The sequence below is a fragment of the Camelina sativa genome, chromosome 7, assembly GCF_000633955.1.
Source record: "Camelina sativa cultivar DH55 chromosome 7, Cs, whole genome shotgun sequence".
NCBI lineage: Eukaryota > Viridiplantae > Streptophyta > Magnoliopsida > Brassicales > Brassicaceae > Camelina > Camelina sativa.
In genome coordinates this window covers 16,631,236-16,655,126 of record NC_025691.1, presented here as the reverse complement: position 1 = coordinate 16,655,126, position 23,891 = coordinate 16,631,236, and the positions used below count along the sequence as shown (strand labels likewise).

The following is a 23,891-nucleotide window of genomic DNA, read 5'->3' as shown; positions in this document are numbered from 1 at the left end:
TCTGGTTTTCAACTCTGTCCAAAGGTCAAGAGGATTCTCAATGGTAAGGTACTGGTTCTTGAGACTCTCATTAAGGTGATGGCGTATAAGTAAAATCGCCTTGTATCTTTCTTTTTTGGTGGTATCATTACCATCCTCGATACATTCACATAGATCCTTTGATTTCAAGGTGATTTTAGTATCCAATGCCCATTGTAAATAATTGTCTTCAGAGACATTAAGTGCAGCATATTCGAGATTGTTGATCTTTGACATCTATAAAATATAAAACATGCACCTGATTATTTTCATGCAGTATTTAAGACCGAACTATGCAATCATTTTAGTCTTAGGCCATGCGGTATTTAAGACCGAACCATGCCGATTGTTTTAGTCTAGGCCATGCGGTATTTAAGACCAAACCATGGAGTTATTTTCGTCTAGGCCATGCGGTATTTAAGACTGAACCATGCCAATTTTAGTAAATAATTTCTAGTCTTTTAATATATAGTTTTGTCTTTTAATACATAGTTAATATATGCATGAAACAATCCTAGACAAAAATATAATCTAGTATGAACAAGGAAATATGCAAATAATTTTTAGTTTTCAAGTTTTCCTTTTCTCTAGATAAGATTTTCCTTTTTCTAGTTAAGGATTAAGACAAAAGTTTTAGGAAACTATTTTCTCTAGGGTTCTGATTTTAAGGTTTGATTTTAGGGTTTTGATTTTAGACAAACAATCAATAATAATCGGATTTAGAACATAGAACAAACAGTTTAATATTTTTCTCTTTTCGATTTTAGGTTTTTAGTTTCAAGGTTTCATGCAATCGATTTTAAACAAGCAATCAATCAGTTTAATTGCAAACAATCTAAACAATCCTAAAACCTCATAGCAATCGAATTTTAAAGTTTTAGGGTTTTTAATTTCTTGATTGTGTAATTGCAGATTTTATTGTTCTAATATATTTAAGATCAGTTTTGATATGTATATGTCCAATAGGTTCGATTTATTTACCTTCCACCGTTTGGGGGTTGACTGGAATTGATCCAGGAGCTAAAGATCTTGGATTTACCTTGGGTTTGATCATGAACCTTGGACTAGTCACGAACAAAACTTGATCACGAACAAAACCTTACCACAAACACGGATTGATCTCGAACTAGAACCGATCGCCGAGCTTGAACGAACATGAACTTATGTGTGGCGGCGGTTTAGGGTTTTAGGGATTTTCTCAGTTGGAGTTTAGAACAAGTCGTGCTGATAACGTGTTATGAAATTAGAAAATGCTCAAAGGATGTATTCTCTTGTGTTATTATTGATTCAATTGATAATGATACATATATATATATTAGTACAAAGCCCTAAACATATTAGGATTCCTAAACCGACTTAGTACAAGAGAAGGTGGCCGATGGGCTTTGTGGACTTAAACAATATATGGGCCGGTTATAGAGATCCATCCTAAATGACTTACAACAATACAAAAAGCTTATTGTCATGCGTCTATTGAAACTATGATAACTCGATCTGCATCAAAAGTCCTAGATGATTCATTTGACCAATGTCCAAGTGTGCAAAATTTTGCGTATAGAATGATTTGAGTGTTGTGTTTATTATATAATCTGTACTCATTTATCTTTGTTTATAACTACAGCAGATTCATTCAAGATCTAGAAAATTACATATATATGCTTAAAGAAGCTTGAGTTAACTTACAAGCTGATATGGTTGTTGGATTTAAATTTCTATTTTAATATGTACCTTTGCGTTTGAATGTTATAATCTTCTTTTTAATGGCTATCAATTAGTCAATTTTTATATAATTATTTTCCATATGTCTATATATATATATATATATATATATATATCTTTGATGGAAAAAAAAATGTATATATCAAATATTTTGCAGTTGCTAATTCACTTTTTTTTTAGATTTTATTTTTGGTGTATATTTTAGTTCTTGACTATTAATTTGTTTACCTTTTGGTTTTTATCAATAACTTTTTTTTAAATGTTTTTAAAGTTTCTTATTTTAATTCTTCCTTTAGTCTACATATTTTCCACATGTTAAATCTTGAAAACACTAAAAATATCCTATAATTTTAATGCTAAAATTTAAAACCTGTAAATCTTATAAAATTATATATAAATAATAAATTGTCTTGTGAATTAAATTCTAGAATTAAAAACTTCCAAGATAAATGAATATATTAGCTATTAACTAATTTCATAGATTATAGAATTGTCATTTTAGTTTCGAATTTATTAACTAGCATATTCTCCACATTTGTATGTAGACTACATAGTGTTGTACATTAGTAACATGGTCTGTTTACTTTTACAACAGCTAATTTTAATTTACCAAACCATAAATGAAAACAATTCAATTGTATATACATCAAACAAAGAAAATTAATTTTACTTCCCACATATCTCTATATTATTTTATATAAGAAACACAATTTTGTGGTGTTATACTACGAGTCAAAATGTAGATAACATTGTATCATCATCTATATTAAAAATCAAAGAAACTTAAATCATTTTATAAACAATCTTAAAATTATATCAAACATTTTACATTAATAATTATGTATATATGAAAGGACAAATTTGATACAATATTAATAAAAATAAAACATATCATTAGAAACTCAATACTATAATACAGGTTAAATTTAATATTTTGTTAACACTACTAATATTAAATATATCAAATCGTATTATTTTAATTAAGAGTGTAAAACAACAATTGTTTAGCGGTATAACGTAAGATATCTATTTATACAATATTGTAAAATATATATTTCAATTCAAAGAAACTCAATATACTCATAATACAAATCATAAAATTTATACATAAAAGTAACATGCAAAAATTGTATTGTGGTGTACCACGGGGTAAATTCTACAATAACCCACATTCTGGTTTATAAATCTCTTGTCTAGTTCCATACCCTCAATCTTAATAATGTTAAATTTTTCCAGCTGAGACTACTAAAAACGTGAGTTTTGAGTTTAAAGTCTATGCTTCTAAACTTGTTAGAATTCTATTTTCCTAACATTGCATCCTGTTATATCTGATCCAAATTTTCAAGAGGATCCAAACTTTCTTTTAATAAACTCAAAGCTTTCGAGAGTATTCATAGTGTCGCTAGCATGTTCTAAACCCGAAAACCCACCAAGGAGGCTCAAGCATTCTGTATGCTCATTGATGACTCTTACAACTATAGTTTTGTGTTCAACATGCTCACTCATCCCATGAAAGGCGCAGCCCTTAAAAGTTATGTAGACAATTCCTCTTTTGGACTTGAGTGGCTCTTGATCTTTACTAGTAGTTTTTATCGCCACTTTCACAATCTTCAACTTCGATAGATAAACTTGGCAAATGTGAAAAACAGTTATTAACAGCTTTGTATAAGCCTAAAAGATCCAATTAAACTTGAAGTTTCACATATAGACGAACCCAATCAGCGTCTTGTAACTCTGATTCATTGAGCTGCAAAAGCAATAGAAACATATCATGAGGATTATATATAAAAAAAAAAAAAAAAAAAAAAAAAAAAAAAACTGAAGACATCCGACACATTTTCTTTGGATATCTCTATCCCCAATTGTCGTTGTCGCATTGAAAAGCAAAGNAAAAAAAAAAAAAAAAAAAAAAAAAAAAAAAAAAAAAAAAAAAAAAAAAAAAAAAAAAAAAAAAAAAAAAAAAAAAAAAAAAAAACTGGACCGGTTATAGAGAGTTTGCATATTCTTAAACAATAATTTGATATGGTTTAATTATATTCTTGTTACTCCTTCAGTCCTTTGGTTACTAATCAATAAAAGAATCCACTGTCTCAAATAGAACCATATTGTTGGTTTATTAGCTGGTTTGTATGTATATGCGTTCTAATTCAGCTATAAAATGAAAAAAAAAAAATAATTATAATACAAAACCTATTAAATATAGTTTAATTGAACCGGTCTTGGTTCGTCTCAGATGGTTTTGACTTTTGAGTAATTAACTTTCATAAAAGGAAACAAGTAACATATTCGTTTAGTTAATTACCGATTAAGGGATAATCAGAAAAAAAAGGAAATTAAATCGATGGTTTAAGTGAACCAACCTTTCGTCTCAAGTGGTTTTTGAGTACATACTTCCACAAAAAAGGGAAAAAAGTTCTACTTAAAGTGGTTCATATCACCGTCGGGTTAGGTTGCAAGGTTGATCGCCTCCCTCGGGTTAGGTTGACCCGTTTATGGCATAGGACCCGTGGTGGGTATAGAGTTCTCGGGTGATGTAGCAAGCGACCCCATTGGCTGGAGGGTAACAGGATCTATGCCGTACACTCGTAACAGTGCGTCTATGTGTAACAACCCGTTCCACGGACCCCACTAGCTCACCGCTAGCCGCCCCAACAGACTTCAAGCTGGCTCTGCAGGGCATCGATCATAACCTCTCACCGTGCAGATCAATTGGTGATAGCTTATATGTGAGAAGGTTGTTAAAGGGTGGGGACCATTGTTCGATGAACGCCTGGAGCACCAATAACCTACTGGTGGATTTGGATGAATAGTTCCTATCCACGGACAGGGGTTAGGATCGATGCCCTGCAGGGCCAGCTTGAGGTCCGTTGGAGCGGCTAGCGGTAGGCTAGTGGGGTCCGCGGGACGGGTTGTCATACTATGCCTTGCTTCAAGGCCTTTACGTCTAGCTTCCGCATCTCTAAGTCTAGCTTCAATGTCCCTAAGTCTAGCTTCAATGAACTCATTATTTCTTCAATCCTGCTCATCCTCATATCAAAGTCTAAGTTTTGATAGTGAGAAGTGGTATCCAACTTATTCATATCAACTTTGTGTGGTGTAGCACTCTACCAAAAAAAATTGAAGAAAAAACCATTCAATATTATTAGAATATCCCACATCGATAGATGGGATAGATACTTAGGTAGTATATATGTGATGTGGCAATCCTCCTCCTTTAAGCTAGCTTTTGGGAGTGAGTTAGGTCCATTACTAATATGGTACAAAATTTTGTGCTAAAATAATTAAGATATACCACAAAACTAGACCACCAAGCGTCTTTAGTACTTTGTGGTCGCCTTGGGACAACGGCAGAAACCGTTCAAACCGAACCGATTAACCCGACCTTTACGGTTATCGGCGAGAACCAAAGTGATCTTGTCAAACCGAACGACGTAATTGATTTTGTGATTCGGATATTGGTTCGGGTCGGTTCGGTAATTGGACCGATCGGTTATCCACAACTATACCGCTGCCATATATAAATAACCTAACCCTAAGTAACCCGTGTTTTATCTCACTTTGTCTCCTTCGTCTCTACCTCATTAGATCCGACAATGACGATTCCGACAAAGTTGTAGCAGTTCATCAGTTCAGCCATCTTTCCGATCGATTTTCTCACTGCGTCTCTTTTCCTTGTTGAATTCTACATCTTCTCAGTCTCATACTCGTCGTCGTCGATTACAACCTCAATTGAAAAGTAAAAGTTCATAGAGGTCAGCTCTTTCGATCCTCTTTCTCTGTTTTTCTTACTAGTTACTAGGATTTGTTTGACTGTTTAATAATCTGTTTTAGAGTCGAATGTTATGTGAAAAGAAATTGAAACCTAAACCCTAAATTTATGAAATCGAATTCGATTTCATAAATTTAGGGTTTACGTTTCAATTTCTCTAATTTGTTTAGGGTTCCTGAAATTTGTTTAGGGTTAATTAATTTGTTGTGGAGTCGAATGTTATGTGAAGAGAAATTGAAACCTAAACACTAAATTTATGAAATCGTTCAATTTCTCTAATTTGTTTAGGGTTCCTGAAATTTGTTTGATTCTTTATTAATCTAATTAGGAGTTGAATGTTATGTGAAGAGAACTTCAATTGTCGAATGTTAGTGTGGTTTTAAACTTCAATTTTCGAATCTTATTCTGAGCTAATTCAAGGTTTTGTGTAATGAATTTGTAGATGTCTGAAAAGTACAACGAGAGGGAACCTACACTTCAACCCGAACAACATGGCACAAATGTTAAAACTGGGAAGAAACGTCCGAGACCTCCATCTGGTGTTGATAAGTCACCCAAGCCACGGAAGAAGTATGCAAAGAGATGAAGAAGCTAGTAAGAGCTCCAGTTTGGGAACATTTCATTCAAAGAGATGAAGAAGCTAGTAAGAGCTACTGTAAGTATTGTGGAGCCGAGATTGCTTGTGATTCAAAGACAGTGGGTACTAGCCCGATGATAGGTCATATCAATAGATGCAAACAATACAAGGATTGGGTAGAAAAAGAGAAGCAGAAGGTTCTAAGTAGTGATAATAAGGGGAACTTGAAGGTGATTAACTATGATCTGCATCTGTTTAGGAAATCTGTTAATGAGATGGTAGTCGTCAATGAGTTGCCTTTGTCATTTGTAGAATCTGAGGGTTGGAAGCGGTTTTGCTTCAATATCTTGCCGATGTATAAGCCATTTTCTAGAAGGACTTGCAGTAAGGACATTGTTCGGATGTATCTAGAAGAGAAGGGAGCGTTGAAGCACTATTTTGCTGTAGAAAAACAAAGGGTTTCTCTTACTACAGATATATGGACGTGTCCTACAACTTCCTACAGCTACATGGTGATCACAGATCACTTGATTAATACTGAGTGGGAGTTGCTGATGAGAATCCTTAGCTTCAAACCAATCACAGATCATAAAGGAGACACCATAGCAGGGCAGTTGATGGACTGCTTAGATGATTGGGGAATTAAGAAGGTATTTACGGTAACAGTTGATAATGCAAAGAACAATGACAAGGCTTTGGATTCTTTTAAGGATGTGTTACGGATGAGAGGAGAAGAATCATTAGTTGCAGATGGTGAGTATTTACATATGCGTGTTGTGCACATATCCTCAATCTGATTGTTGGAGATGGTATGAAGAAAGCAAAGCATCATGTTGTTGCTGTTAGGAACACAGTGAAGTATGTCTGATCATCCTTCACTAGGCTTAAATCTTTTGCATTGAGGTGTGACACAGGAGAGTTGTGTAGAGGCAGTGTGCCACTAGATGTTGTCACACGCTGGAACTCAACATATCTGATGTTGAATTCTAATTTGAAGTTGAGGGTGGCTTTTGAAAAGATGGAAGCTGAGGATAAGTTGTATTGCGATTAATTTGAAGAAGAGGATGAGAAGAGAAAGATGAAACGAGTTGGGCCACCCACTTATTCTGACTGGGAGGAAATATCAAGGTTAGTGAAGTTCCTGAAGATATTTTACCGGTGTACTCTGACATTCAGTGCTTCTAAGTCAGTTACTTCCTCTTTATGTTACAATGAAATTGTTGATATTGAGAGGAATTTGATGAGTAAGTGTACCAGTCCTGATGAGGATATCAGAAAGCAAGCACATGTCATGAGAGATAAGTTTGAGAAGTATTGGGATGGACTAAACAACATGAACCCTTTAGTGATTGTGGCCAGTGTATTCGATCCTCGAAACAAGATGAAGTTTGCTTCCCTTTGCTTTGATCAGCTGTATGGTAAGGAAACCATAGAGAGTAGGCACCTCAATGCCAAAGTTTCAAGTGTACTCTCGAAACTGTATGATCATTACAGTTTCAAGCTGAGCAAACCAGAAGACATCGAAGATTTTACAGCTTCGCAAGTACGACCTGAAAACTTTGAGATTTCTGATGATGAAGATGATTGTGAGGGGATGCTAGCAATATTTCATAAGGTGGTTGGATTGAGTAGTAGTGATGATAGCTGCAATGAGTTACAAATGTATCTAACCGAGAAACATGAGCCAAGAGTAGAAAACAAGTTGGGGATGTCTTTCGATGTACTCAGTTGGTGGAGGCGTAATAGCCGTAAGTTTTCAATATTGTCCGAGATGGCTAGAGATGTTCTAGTCATTCAAGCCTCATATGTTGCTTCAGAGTCAGCTTTTAGTACGAGTGGGAGGGTGTTGGATTCGTATCGGAGTTCTTTAACTCTTTACATGGTTGAGGTTTTGTTGTGCACCCAACAATGGTTAAAGTGTTCCTATAAAGTTGAAGCAGCAGTAGCGAACTTGGCCCAAATGTTGGAAGAAGTTGAATTTTTTGAATCTCTTGGTAAGTTTAACTTCTCTCTTTACTCTTTATTAATCATTTCAAATCTTTTCATAACTTTAAGTCTATAACTAATCTCTTCTCTTTTGTTTTCTTGTGTAGATTCTCGGAATTCAATGGTTGCAGTTCCATGATTCTTCATATCATGGCAGGTATGATTTGGTTACATAAAACTTTAAATATTGTCAAGTTTTGATTCTGTTTTTGATTTATATTGTCAAGTCTTTCTTATGATGTTCATAGGTAGGTAGGAAGCTGCACTTTTGTTCTTTGTGATGCGGAAAGCAGCCTTAACAATGGATCGGATAGTACATACTATGAAGCTGTGTTTTGTCCTTTTTGATGCGGAAAGCAGCCTTAACAATACTGACCTTAAAGCCGCCCTTTTGAGAACCTTTTGATGCAGATTAACAGCCTTTCGTTGATGACTTGATGTAATGGTTTGTTATTAAACTAGCTTAGCAGCTTCTGTAATTGTGTGTAATGGTCTGTACTGGTTTGTACTAGTAGCTTTAAGCTCACAACACAGCTTTAAGCTACCATTACAGAAACTTAACAACTTATGTATGGTTGTACTTAGGAAAATGTCTTATTCGGGTTAAATTAACCGAATTTGATACAAGGTTCGGTTGTTCTCGGAAGACAAACAAAATCAGGTAACCGACCTGTTTAACCCGACTACCGACCGACCCGAACCGAATTCAATTTCGGATTATTCGGTGAAGATTTTCAATAACCGAATATTAGACTAACCGAACAACCCGACCCGAAAAACCTGAACTTGCCGAACGCCCAGAGCGACTTTGTGGGATCATATTATAGTTCCACCATTGTTCCCAAAAATCGGCTTGCCATATTGTTGTTATGTCTTTGTCGATGCAATCATCATCGTGAAACCTGTCATAAAAGAAACAAATAAGAATTCATAAAAACATAAGAATTAATAATGAAAACTCAAATGTTGGATTTAGACAAATTTATTTTACCATAAAACTTCCATGCAGCTTATGTGGATGGAGATGTGGCATGTTTCGCCTAGCAGGCGAATCAATCAAAGCATCTAGGTTGGGTTGAGGTTGTTGTGCAGCAATAGAGCTAGCCGATCTCGTCATTCTGTGAGGCATAGGAGTTCCTTGTGAGAAAGGATTGGCTTCATGAGAAGCGCTTCGACGATTCATATCTGGAAAAAAAAAAAAAAATAACTTCCGCTAATCACTTGCAATAAAATTATAAAATGTCATGATAAAATTCCAATATCACATTCCTAATAATTACTAACTCTGACAATTATATATCAAAACTATATATTGGCAACTTCTGGAAGGAAAAAAAGAGAGTATATGAAACTACAAATTATAAAATTTTAAAATATAACCAAAACTCTAATCAGTTTGATTACATATGTAACTAACCAAATCTAGAATCCTCAGTTACTTGTAAATAAATCCAGTTTGTTGTTAAATCATCCTCACAAGCTTAACACCAAAACTCAAAAGAAACGCACGAAAAGCCCTTTAATTGAAAGTTCCAGTTTCAACATAATATTAAAAGAACAGGGTTTGAACAAGAAAGGGAGAGAGATAGATCGGCGGGAAAACCTTGGTGAAGAAGGTAGTTTGTTGGCGGACACTGAGATCGGAGGAGGCGACAGGTGAAGATAGAAAGAAGAAACTAGGGTTATTTCAGATTTTTATACACAGAACAGAGCCATATAGCCATGATTTTTATCCGTGGCTACTTCGTGGCTATCTCATTTTTCTTAAAGATCTGATTTATTTTAATTTATTTTGGGGTGCAATTTCTTGTGACATTTTGAAAGATACTATTCAGAATAAAATGACATACTTATTCTGATTCTTGAATATGAAGGGGGTAAGCTGTAAGCAACACACGTTCCGTCATCTTCTTCATAATTATGTTACAGTTACCAAATCATCACCTTCATCTCAAACTTAAGTTAAAACCTTTTGATGGATCTTGTCGCCTTGACTGATTAGCAATGTACCAATCTAAGAATGTAAAAAATAATCTACCGGATGCACATCTTAGGTCTTATACACTAATAAAAACGGGTTATATTGTTACGTAGTAATGTTACTGAAAATATTTGTAGCAAAAATTACCCACAAAAAGTAACCAACGGAGACAAAATATTAGATTATTTATTTAGTATCAAATTAGTGAGTATTAGCAAGATTTGCGGTAAAAATTTAGAGTGTCTTTGCAAACATCACATTATCATTTTCATTTTCTCCCACTTAAGTGAAAGCCCTTGATCAAGTAAACCCTCTATTAGATGAAATCAACTTGGTGTGCGTCTTACTAACTTGCTAATCAACTTCTCTCAACATTATTGATATTCTTTAATTACTAAATAAGTGAACCAAAGTTAACAGAATGATAGGGTAAATAATTCACATTGCATTTTTACAANAAAAAAAAAAAAAAAAAAAAAAGCGAAAGCAAACGCATATAGAATATGAGATTTGGTAAAGTAAAGAGTAAAAAATAGTAATCACCAATTTCAACTAAAATTAAGAAAAGAGAAAAAACTCTATAAAACTGAAATCCCAATAGTAATATTTTAATTTTGACTGGGTGATTCATGGCCCAAGACTTAAATGGAGGTCCAGCCCAATACCATTCTCTAACTTGACTCCGTTACTACGATCACTCTCTCCGGCGAACCTCCTCATCACCGGCAAAGATCCACCGTGAGCCTTAACTTCTCCAGCTATAGACTCAATCCCTCCGCCGCAAAGTCCCCTTCCACCATGAAAGTAACCAACGCCGTTTTGTGACGGCATGTGCTCACCGTAAAGCCACTTAGCACTCGAGGAAGAAGATGACATCATCATATGCGGCGGAGGATGCGGCTGAGAGAGGAGATGAGGTAACGGTGCAAAGGCGGAGAGAAGCGGATTCGTGTGAGGGTGAAAACTATGATGACGTGGCAAACCGCGAGTGCCTAGCATCTGTGCACGTTTTAGAAGCTGACGTTCTTTCTTGTGAGCGTTTTGGTGACCACCAAGAGCTTGAGAGTTCGCAAACTCTCTACAACAGTATTGACACTCGTACTTACGTGACTCGGATCCGGATCCGGGTTCGGGTCTCGGTTGGGGTGACCGGTTTTGCTCCGACGTCGGTTCTAGTAGGTTTATACCAAAGAGCTTCAAAGAAGATGTTGTTTCAGTCGCCATATACGCGAGTTTATCTATATGTACAAAGAGAGAGAGAGAGATGGAGAGAGACAGATATAAAAAGTCTTCTTGAAAATGGAAAGATGAGATTAAAGACTTAAAATGAGATCAACCCCTGAGTTTGCATGTGCATATATTTATAATTAAGATGAAATTTAAAACTAATTATGGAGTCTAGGTTGGTCCACTCACTTTGTTATGGAGTGCTTATGGCATGTTTCTACATAGTTTCCAATAAGGTTAATACTTACGTTCCGAGTTTTATGGTTTTTAATAATTCTTTAGAAAATGATATGTACCACATATGTGTGCCATAAGCACTCCATAACACATAATAGACATAACAATAATATAAAAGCTAGGAGGTCTACATACCTCGTAAAGCATTGATCGTATATTATATAGTTTAGTATAGATAAGCATATACATAATCTCATCATTTTTTAAAGTATCAACTATGTCACGAGATTTGAACCATTCAATTAGTTGATTGGACATAAAGGAATTTTCTAGTTTTGTAGAAATAATTATAAGATTACAAATTTATTGAATAGATCTTTGATCTACCCCCTTAATTTATATAATGATCAATGCATTTATGAATGATTAAAATCAGGTTATAATTGAGGTCCTACCAAAAAATAGTTTAATACTACCAAATAGATTAACATCAAGTTTAAAGTGTTGGCGTGATTGACGTTGAAATTAAGTATTTGTTTAGACATGGCAAGATCTTCCCGAATCTTACTAACTACAACCCTGATTAGATCATTAAACATTTTTAAATTCTATTACCACTTTATATTTGATTAAACCCTTTTAAATTAAGTAAAATACTTGATTAATTAACTAAGCCTATACTTCCTTACCCCCCCTGAACTCATGCATGACCTTTGCTTTTAGGATATTTGAAAAACTTTACTTGTCACCATCTTTGTCCTCTTCACACTTTGCGAGTTTGTGTTTAGTTGACAATTGAATTAACGTAAATCATTATCTTTCCTTTACACCTACAATATAAATGATTGTTTGTTTACAAATTACAACAACCTTGGTTTTTATTTTCCTATTAATTTATTCATGCTATTTCTTAATTTACTATACGGGTTTCAAGCATAAATTTTACTATACATGTTTATTAATAACTATTAGAGTTTGATGGGCTCTCATGCAACCATCTCCATATGCTACATGTTTGCAATTAATATGTATATGAAATTGACACAAACCATAAACACAGTTGCATAGAATTCTATTATATTATCTGAATGAAAAGTTAATCCTTATAAGTGGTTGCAGTAGTCGGCAATTCTGTAGTATTTGTTTTTCTAGCGAATTATAGAGATGAAATTGTAATTCGCTTTGCTATTAATTTGTTACAAAATATATTTTGTTAACAATAGCTAATATTCTCTATGTTTCACAAAAATGTTATTTTGATATATTTCACAAAAATTAATAAAATTATTGAAAAGTTTTTTTTTTATCTTTTACAAATCCACTACATAAATGTATTTTTCTAATTTATAAACTGAAACAATAGTTATAAAGAAAATATTTAGTTTCAAAAACTGCATCGAAAAACAAAACAACGCTTTTTCTAAAAAATGTTTTAGAAAGGGTAAATTGTAACTAATATCAAGTAAACTTACTGAATTATGCAAATAAATACTGACAGTAAACATCGTCAGGGATTTGTTAACTTTTGTGTTTTTTTCTTTTTCTTTTCTTTTTAAGTTCAACGCACATGGAAAACTATGAGATAGTGTTGAAACAAAATATCAGAACCTTTTACGTTGCAATGTCTTATTTGGCTTCTTGCAGTGAATCTCTTACCTAATCTACACTTTAACAAGATTTTGTCTCAATATTTGGTTTCTTTTACTTTTGTAATTAATGTTTTATTTATGTCTCTTTCGCTAAAGAATTTTAAGTAGAGAAGAAAGTTGTTCATGTTCTAGACACACTTCATGACTCTAATTATTTCATCCGTTATGTCCACTTTTTGTTTGACAAGCCTCTTTTTGTCTACCCTGCAAAGCATCTTAAAATGTTACAAATATCTTTGCTTATTTTTATTATTGAAGGCCGGTTTTCGTGTCTTTTTGTAGACCGTAGACAACCTTACTCGAAAACTAAGAACCTTACTCAGAATATGTAGTTGTTCTCTGATGATCGTAGTGACCATGAATGAACGTATATACCGAGTTATATTTGAATCACGTACAAAATATGCGTGATTAAATTATCACGCTAAAAGGATAATTTGATTACCTATCTTTGAAAAATGACATTGTTAGAGCTTTTAGTTTGAACATTTATGCTAATGGCTTCTCTCCTCTACCTTGAAACTTGCGACTTTATGAAAATGCATATATTTCTTCACTCTAGCTTATTACTTAAAGAAAGTTTATAGTTGATATTGACACCTAAAATTTGGACTAGCAATATTTATGGAACTATTCTTCTCAACTCATTTGTTGAAAATTAGAATCCTGGCTATCTTGGTATATCTTTTATAATTAGGCTAACTTGGTATATCTTTTCTTCCAAATAGATCTTTCTTGTCACCCACATATTAATTATTAAATCCATATTTGTTCAAGTACTGATCATTACAGATCAGTTTTAGTAGGCTTATAACTGGCCCAATTCTAAGTTCGTTCAAAGGCAACGACAGTAAAATATTTTGAATATCAAGAATTCTTATAGTGGGCTAGTAGTAGTAGTAGTAAGCTAAGGGACTCGACCATTAGTATTAGCAAGAGAGGCCTTCGATGTTGCTTTGGGGAAAGCTCAAATTGATGACGTTTCTCTTGAATACTCTTTGGTCAAAAAAATCCGAGGCAGCTCTAATCAATGAAGACAAACTGATCTAGGAGATATTATGGTTTAGGTTTATCGGCAAATCACCTTCATTCCTCTCTTTCGGATCTGTTTTCGTGAAAAAGGTTAACATTTGGCATCGTAAAGAAACTTAAGAGCGAAGATGACATCCACAAACTCGAGAAATGCATATGTATTCAAAGCCAACTGATTGATCAGATTCTCCAAACCTCTCTGTATTTGGCATCATCTCCCTACCCCCACTTATGGATATAGTTCTTTTACGACCTTCACCATACATCTCCTTACCTTCCTTCATGGGTTTTTTTTTTTTGTTTTTTGTTTTTGTGGCTATATGTAACTTGCTCTGCCGTTCCAAAACAACCCAAACCAAGAAGACACACTTTTCATAGATAAAAAAATATCAGAACGTAAAGACATTTTATTATTATTATTACTAAGACTCAGATCAGTGCCGGCTCAAAGTTTTTTGGGCCCTTGGGCAAATTTCTTTTTGAATAAAAATTCAAAAAGGCTAATTTTTTTTTTTTTTGAACTTCTGATTATATGTTGAAAAATAAAGATTTCATTTTGATAATATATAATTACTTATCAAGATGTGAAGTATCCTTAGTGCAATGGTAAATGGTAAGTCTTTAATGCACAAGGCATCATCACACCCGGGATCGAGTCCCGCTCCCTACGAATGTAGGGATTTGGCTAATGGGCCGGCCAGTTGTGGTCCAATGGTTAACAAAAAAAAAAAAATATTTATCAAGATTATAAAAAATTATTTTCGTTCTATTGTTGGAGTCAGTTGAAATAATTATGGAAGATAAAATATCTTTTTAGTTATTGACTCATCAAAATAAATCCTTAAAACATATTTTAATATATTATTTTGTTTTACAAATTTCGTTTTTGTCTCTTTTATCTTACATATTTTTTTGTATCTCTTTATTTTGCTTTATTTATTTTGTGCCCCTTTATCTTACATTATTATTTTTTTATCTTATAATTTTTTTTATATAGAAAAAAAAATTATTTACCTCTTAAATCTTTGAACCCGGGGCAGTCGCACTGCTTCTCCCCCCAATTGAGCCGACACTGACTCAGATCCCCGCGATATCACGCAGAAGTATTTAAAAAAAAAGAAAAAATTAAATTTAAAATTACACATTATAAAATCATTTAAATGTAATAAAATAGTTTGAATACATAAACATTAAACATAAACTATTACTAAAAACACAAAGATCAAAATAAAAACTTACAACAAAAAAGATTATGTAGAATAGATGCAACTTTGTAAAAAATATTGTTTAAAGTATTATAGATATAAGATATTTTATGAGCAATTATGGTAAAGAGCTACAATTAAAAAAATTATTATAATAAAATGATCCTAAATGAGAATATTGAACTAATGGTTGCAATGAGTAAATGTAATTTTCTATTAAAAAAATATTTAATAATCAGTGAAACTGTATCAACAAAAAATTAAAATTAAAATACAAAACTTTTAAAACAAAATAAAATAAAATTTAAATATTAAAATACTTTTTAACAAAAAGTTACTATAAATAGACGCAACTGTAAATTTTACATTAAGTTTTATTAAATTTCTGTATTGCTATAATCATTTATAAAATTTTAGTTAGATTATAGAATAACATTGAATATTAGATATTAATATTCAAATTATTTGGAGTCAACATAAAACGGAAAATTTGTTTCAATGAACAATGATTGTTACTTATTAATGAAGAGAAAAATATATAGAAAGTTCAAAATTAAATACATGACGATTTAAATAGACAAACTTATTAGAATGAAAAGTTGTAATGAAAAAATATGAATAAATATAGTGAAAAGACACAACTCTACAGTGAACATATACAATTGGTTGAGTTTAAAAAAAACATATAAAAACAATTTTATTACAAAAAATGTACTACGAAAAGTCACAATTGTTGTTCGCATTTATTCATATTGTTATTATTATTTTTAAATATTAAATTATTTATTTTAATGAAAAGTTATGATAAATAGACGTAACTATAAATTCTATATTAAGTTGTATTAAAGTTCTCTATTGCTATAATCAGTTCTAAAATTTATTTAGATTATAGAATAACATTGAATATTAGATATTAATATTCATTTTCTTAGATTTAACATAAAATAGAAAATTTGTTTTAACGAATTTGTTATTTACTGATGAAGAGACAAATATACATAGAGTTCAAAAGACATGACTATTTAAATAGACACACCTATTAGAATAAAAAGTTTTGATGAAAAAATATAAATAAAATATAGTGAAAAACACAACTCTACAATGAACATATACAACTGTTTGAATTTAAAAAAAAATAAAAATTCTATGAAATGGTACCAAGAAAAATCGCAACTGTTGTATATGCACTTGATTATACCTTATAACCCATATAAACTGCTTTTAAATAGAAGACATCATTATTGCCATATTGAAAAGTCAAATAAAAAAACTCACTCTATAATCCATCTAACTCTTGGAAAAAATTTTCATTAAATTTTTATATTTAAAATTAATTAAAAGTTGTAAATTAAATTTATCATTCAAAAAATCTTTTGTTAAATCAGGAATCGGAGGAATTTTTTTACTTTTAAAAGAATGAATGCTAGAAAATAATTTAAAAAGCTGTAAAAAAAAGTTGAGATTGAAATTTTATATTATTTTGTGTCATGGCAAAAAAATGAAAACAGTTCAAACAGACAAATATATACAAATTTCAAAAGATACGAATATTCGAATAAACACAAATCTATAATGAACAGTTGCAACTTTACAAAAAAACTGTTACAATGAAAAATCGCAACTTTTTGTAAACCACACAATTTAAAATTTCTACAATTTATTTTGAAAAATTATCCAAAAGATAAGATTGAAGAAACACAAATTTTGGTGGCAGTTTATTGGGATTGCTATTATATATAGATTATTTTTTTTTCTTTAACAGGTTTCGGATAAGACATGTTTCAAACAGATTTAAAGTATGATTAAATTTTCTTGTTCCAATCTTTTTCACCATTTTCATATTGTGTGATAGAACAGAGGAGAACACAATGATCAATATGTATTTTTTCGCCGAAAAAATCTATGTTCATTAGGATCATATATATGGATGCTCTTTATGATCTCATCTTGTGTTTTCTCAGCTGAAGGGCTTAGCAGAAGCATGGACTCAATGGACGTTTACAAAACAATACGCGTTTCTCATTAACTTAATTAGGATTCAGACCCAACGACATCGCGTGGGGGAAATATTTTAGAAAAAAAAATTAAAATTTAAAATTATACATTATGAAATTATTTGAATACATAAACTGTTACTAAAAACACAATCATCAAAATAAAAACTTATAACAAAAAATATTATATAGAGTAGACGCAACTTTGCGAAACATATTTTTTAAAGTATTATAAATATAAGATATTTTTATGAAGAATTATGGTAAAGAGCTAAAATTAAAAAAAATCATTATGAAAAAGTTATCCTTACTGAGAATATTGAACTAATGGTTATAACGAGTAATGTAATTTTCTATTAAAGAACTATAATTAAAAATATATTTAATAATGAGTGAAACAGTATCAACAAAAACAGTATCAACAAAAAAATTAAAATTAAAATATACAACTCTTAAGAACAAAATAAAATAAATTGTAAATATTACAATAGTTTTTATCGAAAAGTTATGTTTAATAGACACCACTATAAATTCTATATTAAGTTTTATTAAATTTTTATATTACTATAACCATTTCTAAAATTTTAGTTAGATTATAGAATAACATTAAATCTAAGGTATTAATATTCAAATTATTTAGATTTAACATAAAATGAAAAATTTGTTTCAACGAACAATGATTTGTAAGATATGAAGAGACAAATATATAGAGAGTTCAAAAGATATGAAGAGACAAATATATAGAGAGTTCAAAAGATATGACTATTTAAATAGACACACCTATTAGAACGAAAAATTGTGATGAAAAAATATGAATAAAATATAGTAAAAAGACACAACTCTACAACGAACAAATACAACTGTTTGATTTAAAAAAAACAAATAAAATGATTTCTTTTTACAAAAAGGTACTACGAAAAGTCGCAACTGTTGTTCTTATTTATTCAGATTGTTATTATATTTTTTTTAACGGAAAGTTAAGATAACTAGAAACAACTGTAAATTCAATATTAAGTTGTATTTTTCTCTATTGCTATTATCATTTTTAAAATTTTAGCTAGATTATAGAATATATTCAATTATCTAGATTCAACATAAAATGAAAAATTTGTTTCAACGAACTTGTTAGTTAGTGATGAAGAGACAAATATAAAGAGAGTTCAAAAAGTATGACTATTTAAATAGACACACCTATTAGAACGAAAAGTTATGATGAAAAAATATAAATAAAATATAGTGAAAAGAAACAACTCTACAATGAACAGATACAACCGTTTGAATTTAAAAAAAAAAAACAAAGAAAAACATTTTTTTACGAAAAGGTACTACGAAAAATCGCAATTGTTGTATCTGCACTTGATTATACCTACAAACTCCTATAAACTGCTTTTAAATAAAAGACATCTTTATTACCATATTCAAAAGTCAAATCCAAAAACTCAATATATAATCCATCTAACTTTTGGAAAAAGACTCTAGGTATAAAATTAACTAAAAGTTGTAAATTGGATTCATCATTCCAAAAATCTTTTGTTAAATCAAGAATTGGAGGAATCTCTTTACTTTTAAATGAATGAATGCTAGGGAATAATTTAGAGAACTGTAAAAACCGTTGAGATTGAAATTTTCTATTATTTGGTGTCATGGCAAAAAAAATGAAAAAAATGAAAACAGTTCAAACAGACAAATATATATAGATTTCAAAATAAACGAATATTCAAATAGACACAACTCTACAATGAACAGTTGCAACTTTACAAAAAACTGTTATAATGAACAATCACAACTTTTTGTAAAACACACAATTTAAATTTTCTACAGATTTGTTGGAAAATTATCCAAAAAGTACGATTGAAAAAACACAGCTTTTGGTGGCATTTATTTGGATTGCTATTATATATAGGTATTTTCATTAAATTTTTATATATGAAAGCATCTTTATTACCATATTGAAAAGTCAAATCCAAAAACTCACTATGTAATCTTTCTAACTCTTGGAAAAACACTCTAGGTATTTTCCTTAAACTTTTATATTTAAAATTAACTAAAAGATGTAAATTAGATTCATCATTCCAAAAATCTTTTGTTAAAAGAATGAATGCTAAAAAATAATTTAGAAAAATGTATAAACCGTTGAAATTGAAAATTTAGTTGATTTCGTGTCATGGTAAAAAAATGAAAACAGTTCAAACAGAGAAATATATATAGATTTCAAAAGATACGAATGTTACAATCAACACAACTTTATAGTGAATAATTGTAACTTTTCATAAATAACCGTTTTAATGATCCATCATGACTTTTTAGAAAATATCCAAAAGGTACAATTGAAAAAACACATATGTTAGTCGCATTTATTCGGATTGTTATTATTATATAGATTATGAACATGTACTCAGAGGTTAGTTAGCTCGCCATAGAGATAAAACAGTTGCCAAACAATCATTTTCTCTGATTTGACGTTGTCACGTTGCTCATGATAAATTAATTAAAGGCAGCTTTAGACGATGGAGACAGAGTACCAACAGATTTAGGCGAGAGTATAGTGTAGTAACTATATTTTTACATGTTTTAATTTATGGTAGCGAATTTTAAAATTTGAATGACACAATTGTTCATCACATAAGTAGAAGAGAGGTAAAACCCGAGAGGAGAATAGATAGAGTGAGTCGTATTTGTCCACTAGGTGCTTGTGCATTCTTTGATGGGGTTGAGGTTGGTGCTTTTGCTGTAACCGGAGGTAGTGGTGGCTCAATGAGGTCAGCATCTGTGATAATTAGATTTGGAGCTTCCGCCGGTGGTAAGGATAGAGGACTCACAAGAGTATTTAAGAGGTCACCGGGTTGAATGGCTGACATGTAAGGTGGTATTACTTTTCTGCCCAAACATCGATTCCCTGAAGAAGATAAACAAAGTTAGGCATTGATGTTAATATTTTTTTTTGTTGTTGTGAGACCCTTTTGGTGTAAATTTTGAACCACTTACTTTTGTATCTTGCAGCTGTGAAAGGGAACTCTGTAATGGTTCCATTGATACCCAATCCATAGGTATATGTGTTTATCTCAACAGTCGCATCTGAAAAGAAGTCATATGCTTGATAGACAAACTCATTCCGAAACAGTTCCACATAAACCGGGAGCTGAGACTTCTGGAGTCTCTCCACAACTTTGGTTTGCCCAGTGACAAACGCATCAGAGTCAGGAAAGACTGATGCTTTGTTGATGACAACAGCGTTAGCGAATTTCTTTATGTCTGCGATACCATAGTCAAGAATTTCACCAATGGTTTCATCAATTTTGTAGACAGTCTCGTACTTGCACTGCTTCTTGAAGTCAACTAGAACCGAGCTGTTGGTTGATTGAATCATGACCTTTGTGGTTGTACTATTTTCGTAGCCAGTCTCTTTGAGTGTATCAAGAACTGCTTTAACCACATCAAGCCCTTGCTTTTCTCTCAGGTATGCTGCATTCTGAGGGGCACAAATAAAAACAAAAACATAAAGGCTTGGCCAATAGATGACATCAGGGTTCCTATTAATAAAGTTTCAAGACTGAGAGGTACACGAGAACCCACCTCTACTCTGATCAAAACACCGGAGAGAGAAGTGGATTTTTTGCTAATTCTAGGAACTCAGAAAGCGAAATAAGCTTCCCTGAATTTTTCTCTTTCGGATTCCTAAACATATTGTAATAACTCTGGTAAGGGTTTGAAATAGCAGCTGCACAAAAACATGGGAGAATAGTTATTGTAACTCTCAATCTAGAAGAATGTGAAATTGTGAAGAAAACAGATATTTTTGCATCTTATATGTAACCTTTTTAAGTTAACCAAGAGTAGAAACAGAAGCTCTCTTACTATATATAGAGTGAGCAGAACAGACAAGCGTTTGTCTGACACAAGTGCAATATTTAAAGCAGGAACTTACGAGTCAAGCTCTGGATCTCAGTCCATGTGAGACTAAAAGTGTATATTCCACCAACTGAGCTAATCTCAGGAACAGTAGTTGAACGGTTGCTAAACTGACTTTGGGCGACCGTTGTGCTGTCCTTGAGATCTACCGTCCTTAAGCAAAAGGGTTTACCGTCGCTGGACAATTGGACAGAGCAATCGATAACATCAGCACCATCTTTAATTGCCTTCTCATATGCTAAGTTTGTACATCTAGGATAGTCCCCACTCGCACCATCTTTGGATATAACAAGAAAATCCACTGAGGCATGAACCATTTGGTAGATGCTTAAGTCAGTTATAAGACTGTTTTATATTTTTGTTCGGTTAGTAAGAACAGAAAAAAAAAAAAACACATGTACACACATCTCATTACCTTGTTTTGTAGCGTTTCTGCCAATGTGGGCGAAGCAATCTGAGATATATGAAAATGTTTGGTTTTGAGTATTTCCAACAAATGTTTTAAGACGAAATTGTGAATGTATAAGAATTTTTGCTTACCAATGGATGTAGATGCAGTTAAGGGAAAATCAGAGAGCATGCCATCGACAGAGAAATCGCCATTGTCCACAAAAGATAGATACTCAGACACTGGATCGAAACTATAGTTATATGCAATATCAACATCACTGGCGAAACCTGACACATATACTTCTAATCCTGCTTTGTGAGCATCTTGAACTAATGATGTAGGAGGAAGCAAGTACTGCTTGTCATCGAGTGGCAATATGTAAGACTTGGGAACAAGAATCCCTGAAGCAAACGTCTTGACAAAAGTTAGGTTACCCAAGATAGAACCGTAGGTTTGGTTTGTTGTCGGCTCGAAATCTTCATTCCTAAGAAACTGGAACACAAAACTCGGTCCATTACGCTTGAAACGGCCAGCAATTTTCTTAAAGAAATTCACTTCAGGGGAAGAGATGAAGTCCATGGAAACAGTTTTTGAAGCTGATAATAGAAAACTGCTCATGCTTAAATTGTGTTCCTCATAGAACGCATCGTGCTGAACATTTAACCAAAAACCTCCTTGTGGCTTAATCTGCTCGGCTACATTTTGAATCGTGAGAATCGTATATCCATTTCCATCGAATCTATCTGATCGTGATAATATTCCTCGAATCACTGTGGTGAAGAGTAATGTGTAAGAAATTACAAGAAATACCAAAAGAAATTTCGTGACACTCTAGGAATGCACTAACTGAGTCATAAACACTTACAGGTCACATTCTGGAGATCTCTCAAGGTGGAATCAATGGCGAACCAACCCTGAGTAGTGACTCCATTAACCGGGTAAGATTTTTTGCGCTTTGGGTAAACAAGATCAATATTCGAAGCATTGGCCATATTTAATTCAGGGAAACAAATCACAGCCCCGTCTTTGGTTAGCTGAACATCACACCACATAACAACATCAGCTACACTTGTCTGGATTGCAAGATTGTAAGCATCAAGACTCGAATCTGGTAACAATCCAGAAAACCCACCACGAGCAATCACAAGTGGAGCATCACCTAGTAAATAAATAAATAGATAATCTGACATTATTTTTATTACTTAGACCATGTACAGTGGTAGTCTCACTGAGTCTATCACCTACAAAAAAAATATACAATATTGAAAAGTAAAAAAGAAATTTTGAGAATCTTGTGAGAGACTTATTTGACACATGTAGGGATATCATCATAATTGGTTCTGAATTTTATTTATAATTAAACAAAAAATAAAATTTTAAAAAAATTATTAAAATAATATATTTGAGAGATTAATAGAGGTTCTCCCTACTTACAGGCTCTTAGATAACAAAAGTATATATGCTTCCATAATTAAAGTAAATTATTAGACTTTTAATATTTGGGAACTTTCCTTTATTTAATCAACATGAAGTGAACTTAACTTTTCAATATATATAACTGTTCACCTTAAATCAGTTCGAAGTTATTATCCCAACTTTTACTACATACTACTTGAGTACAAAAATCAAAGTTTCTTGGAAACCATGCACAAAAGAAAGAGAGAAAGTGAGAGCAACTCTCACCACTGAGCGTCTGCCATCGACTTGTAGATCTTTCAGCATCAATTTGAGCAGCAAACAACTGAATCAGAACGACACCACAGAATAAAAGCGTTGAAGATCGGATTACTAGCTTTATCGGATTTGCTGTCCGGGAATTCATGGTAACTTCACCGGCTTCTTATTTTGTTTAAAATTAATATTTTAACGCATTAGCATTGTACTCTCATTGTGAAGAAATACACAGACGAAGGAGTCTTTTTAATCAATTGGCTTTATTAGTTGACTTGTAGTAGACAAATATAGAGAGTCTCAAAAGCTTTTTTTTTTCCTTTTTGCTATTTTTTTTTTGATTAAACACTCTTTAATCATTTAATCATTCTTGTTGTTTAGTTGACTCGTCTCTTCGTTACGTTCTTTTAAAGCAAAAACTCTCGTTGGGTGTTCAACAAAAAAAGAAACAAATAGAACCCCTGTTTTTTAAATCAACGGGCGTTAGTCGGGTGGTGAGAGAGGACCTAACGATTAATCAGGAAATCGGATTTAAATTGGGGACTAATTTTAAGGTTTTTCATTATTATATATAATAATAACATTA

General features: G+C 32.2%; 2 protein-coding genes and 1 pseudogene across 2 annotated transcripts; 1 reads left to right on the top strand and 2 right to left on the bottom strand.

Annotated features, from left to right (window-relative positions):
• Positions 5,953–8,657, top strand: LOC104701291 (zinc finger BED domain-containing protein RICESLEEPER 3-like). Its single transcript, XM_019227666.1, has 3 exons — positions 5,953–8,077; positions 8,177–8,226; positions 8,318–8,657. Exons 1-2 carry the CDS (start codon positions 7,162–7,164, stop codon positions 8,206–8,208), a joined length of 948 nt encoding a protein of 315 aa, XP_019083211.1. The 5' UTR covers positions 5,953–7,161; the 3' UTR covers positions 8,209–8,226; positions 8,318–8,657.
• On the bottom strand, positions 10,546–11,478 carry LOC104701294 (zinc finger protein 6-like). The gene has a single exon (XM_010416943.2). It carries the CDS (start codon positions 11,272–11,274, stop codon positions 10,678–10,680), a length of 597 nt encoding a protein of 198 aa, XP_010415245.1. The 5' UTR covers positions 11,275–11,478; the 3' UTR covers positions 10,546–10,677.
• LOC104701295 lies at positions 19,878–23,576 on the bottom strand (annotated as a pseudogene).

Bases quoted from the DNA above. Each gene is read 5' to 3' on its own strand.
- LOC104701291 (XM_019227666.1), top strand. From the start codon at position 7,162: ATGAAACGAGTTGGGCCACCCACTTATTCTGACTGGGAGGAAATATCA. The intron at 8,078-8,176 runs GTAAGTTTAACT...TTTCTTGTGTAG, and splicing joins TGAATTTTTTGAATCTCTTG to ATTCTCGGAATTCAATGGTT.
- LOC104701294 (XM_010416943.2), bottom strand. From the start codon at position 11,274: ATGGCGACTGAAACAACATCTTCTTTGAAGCTCTTTGGTATAAACCTA.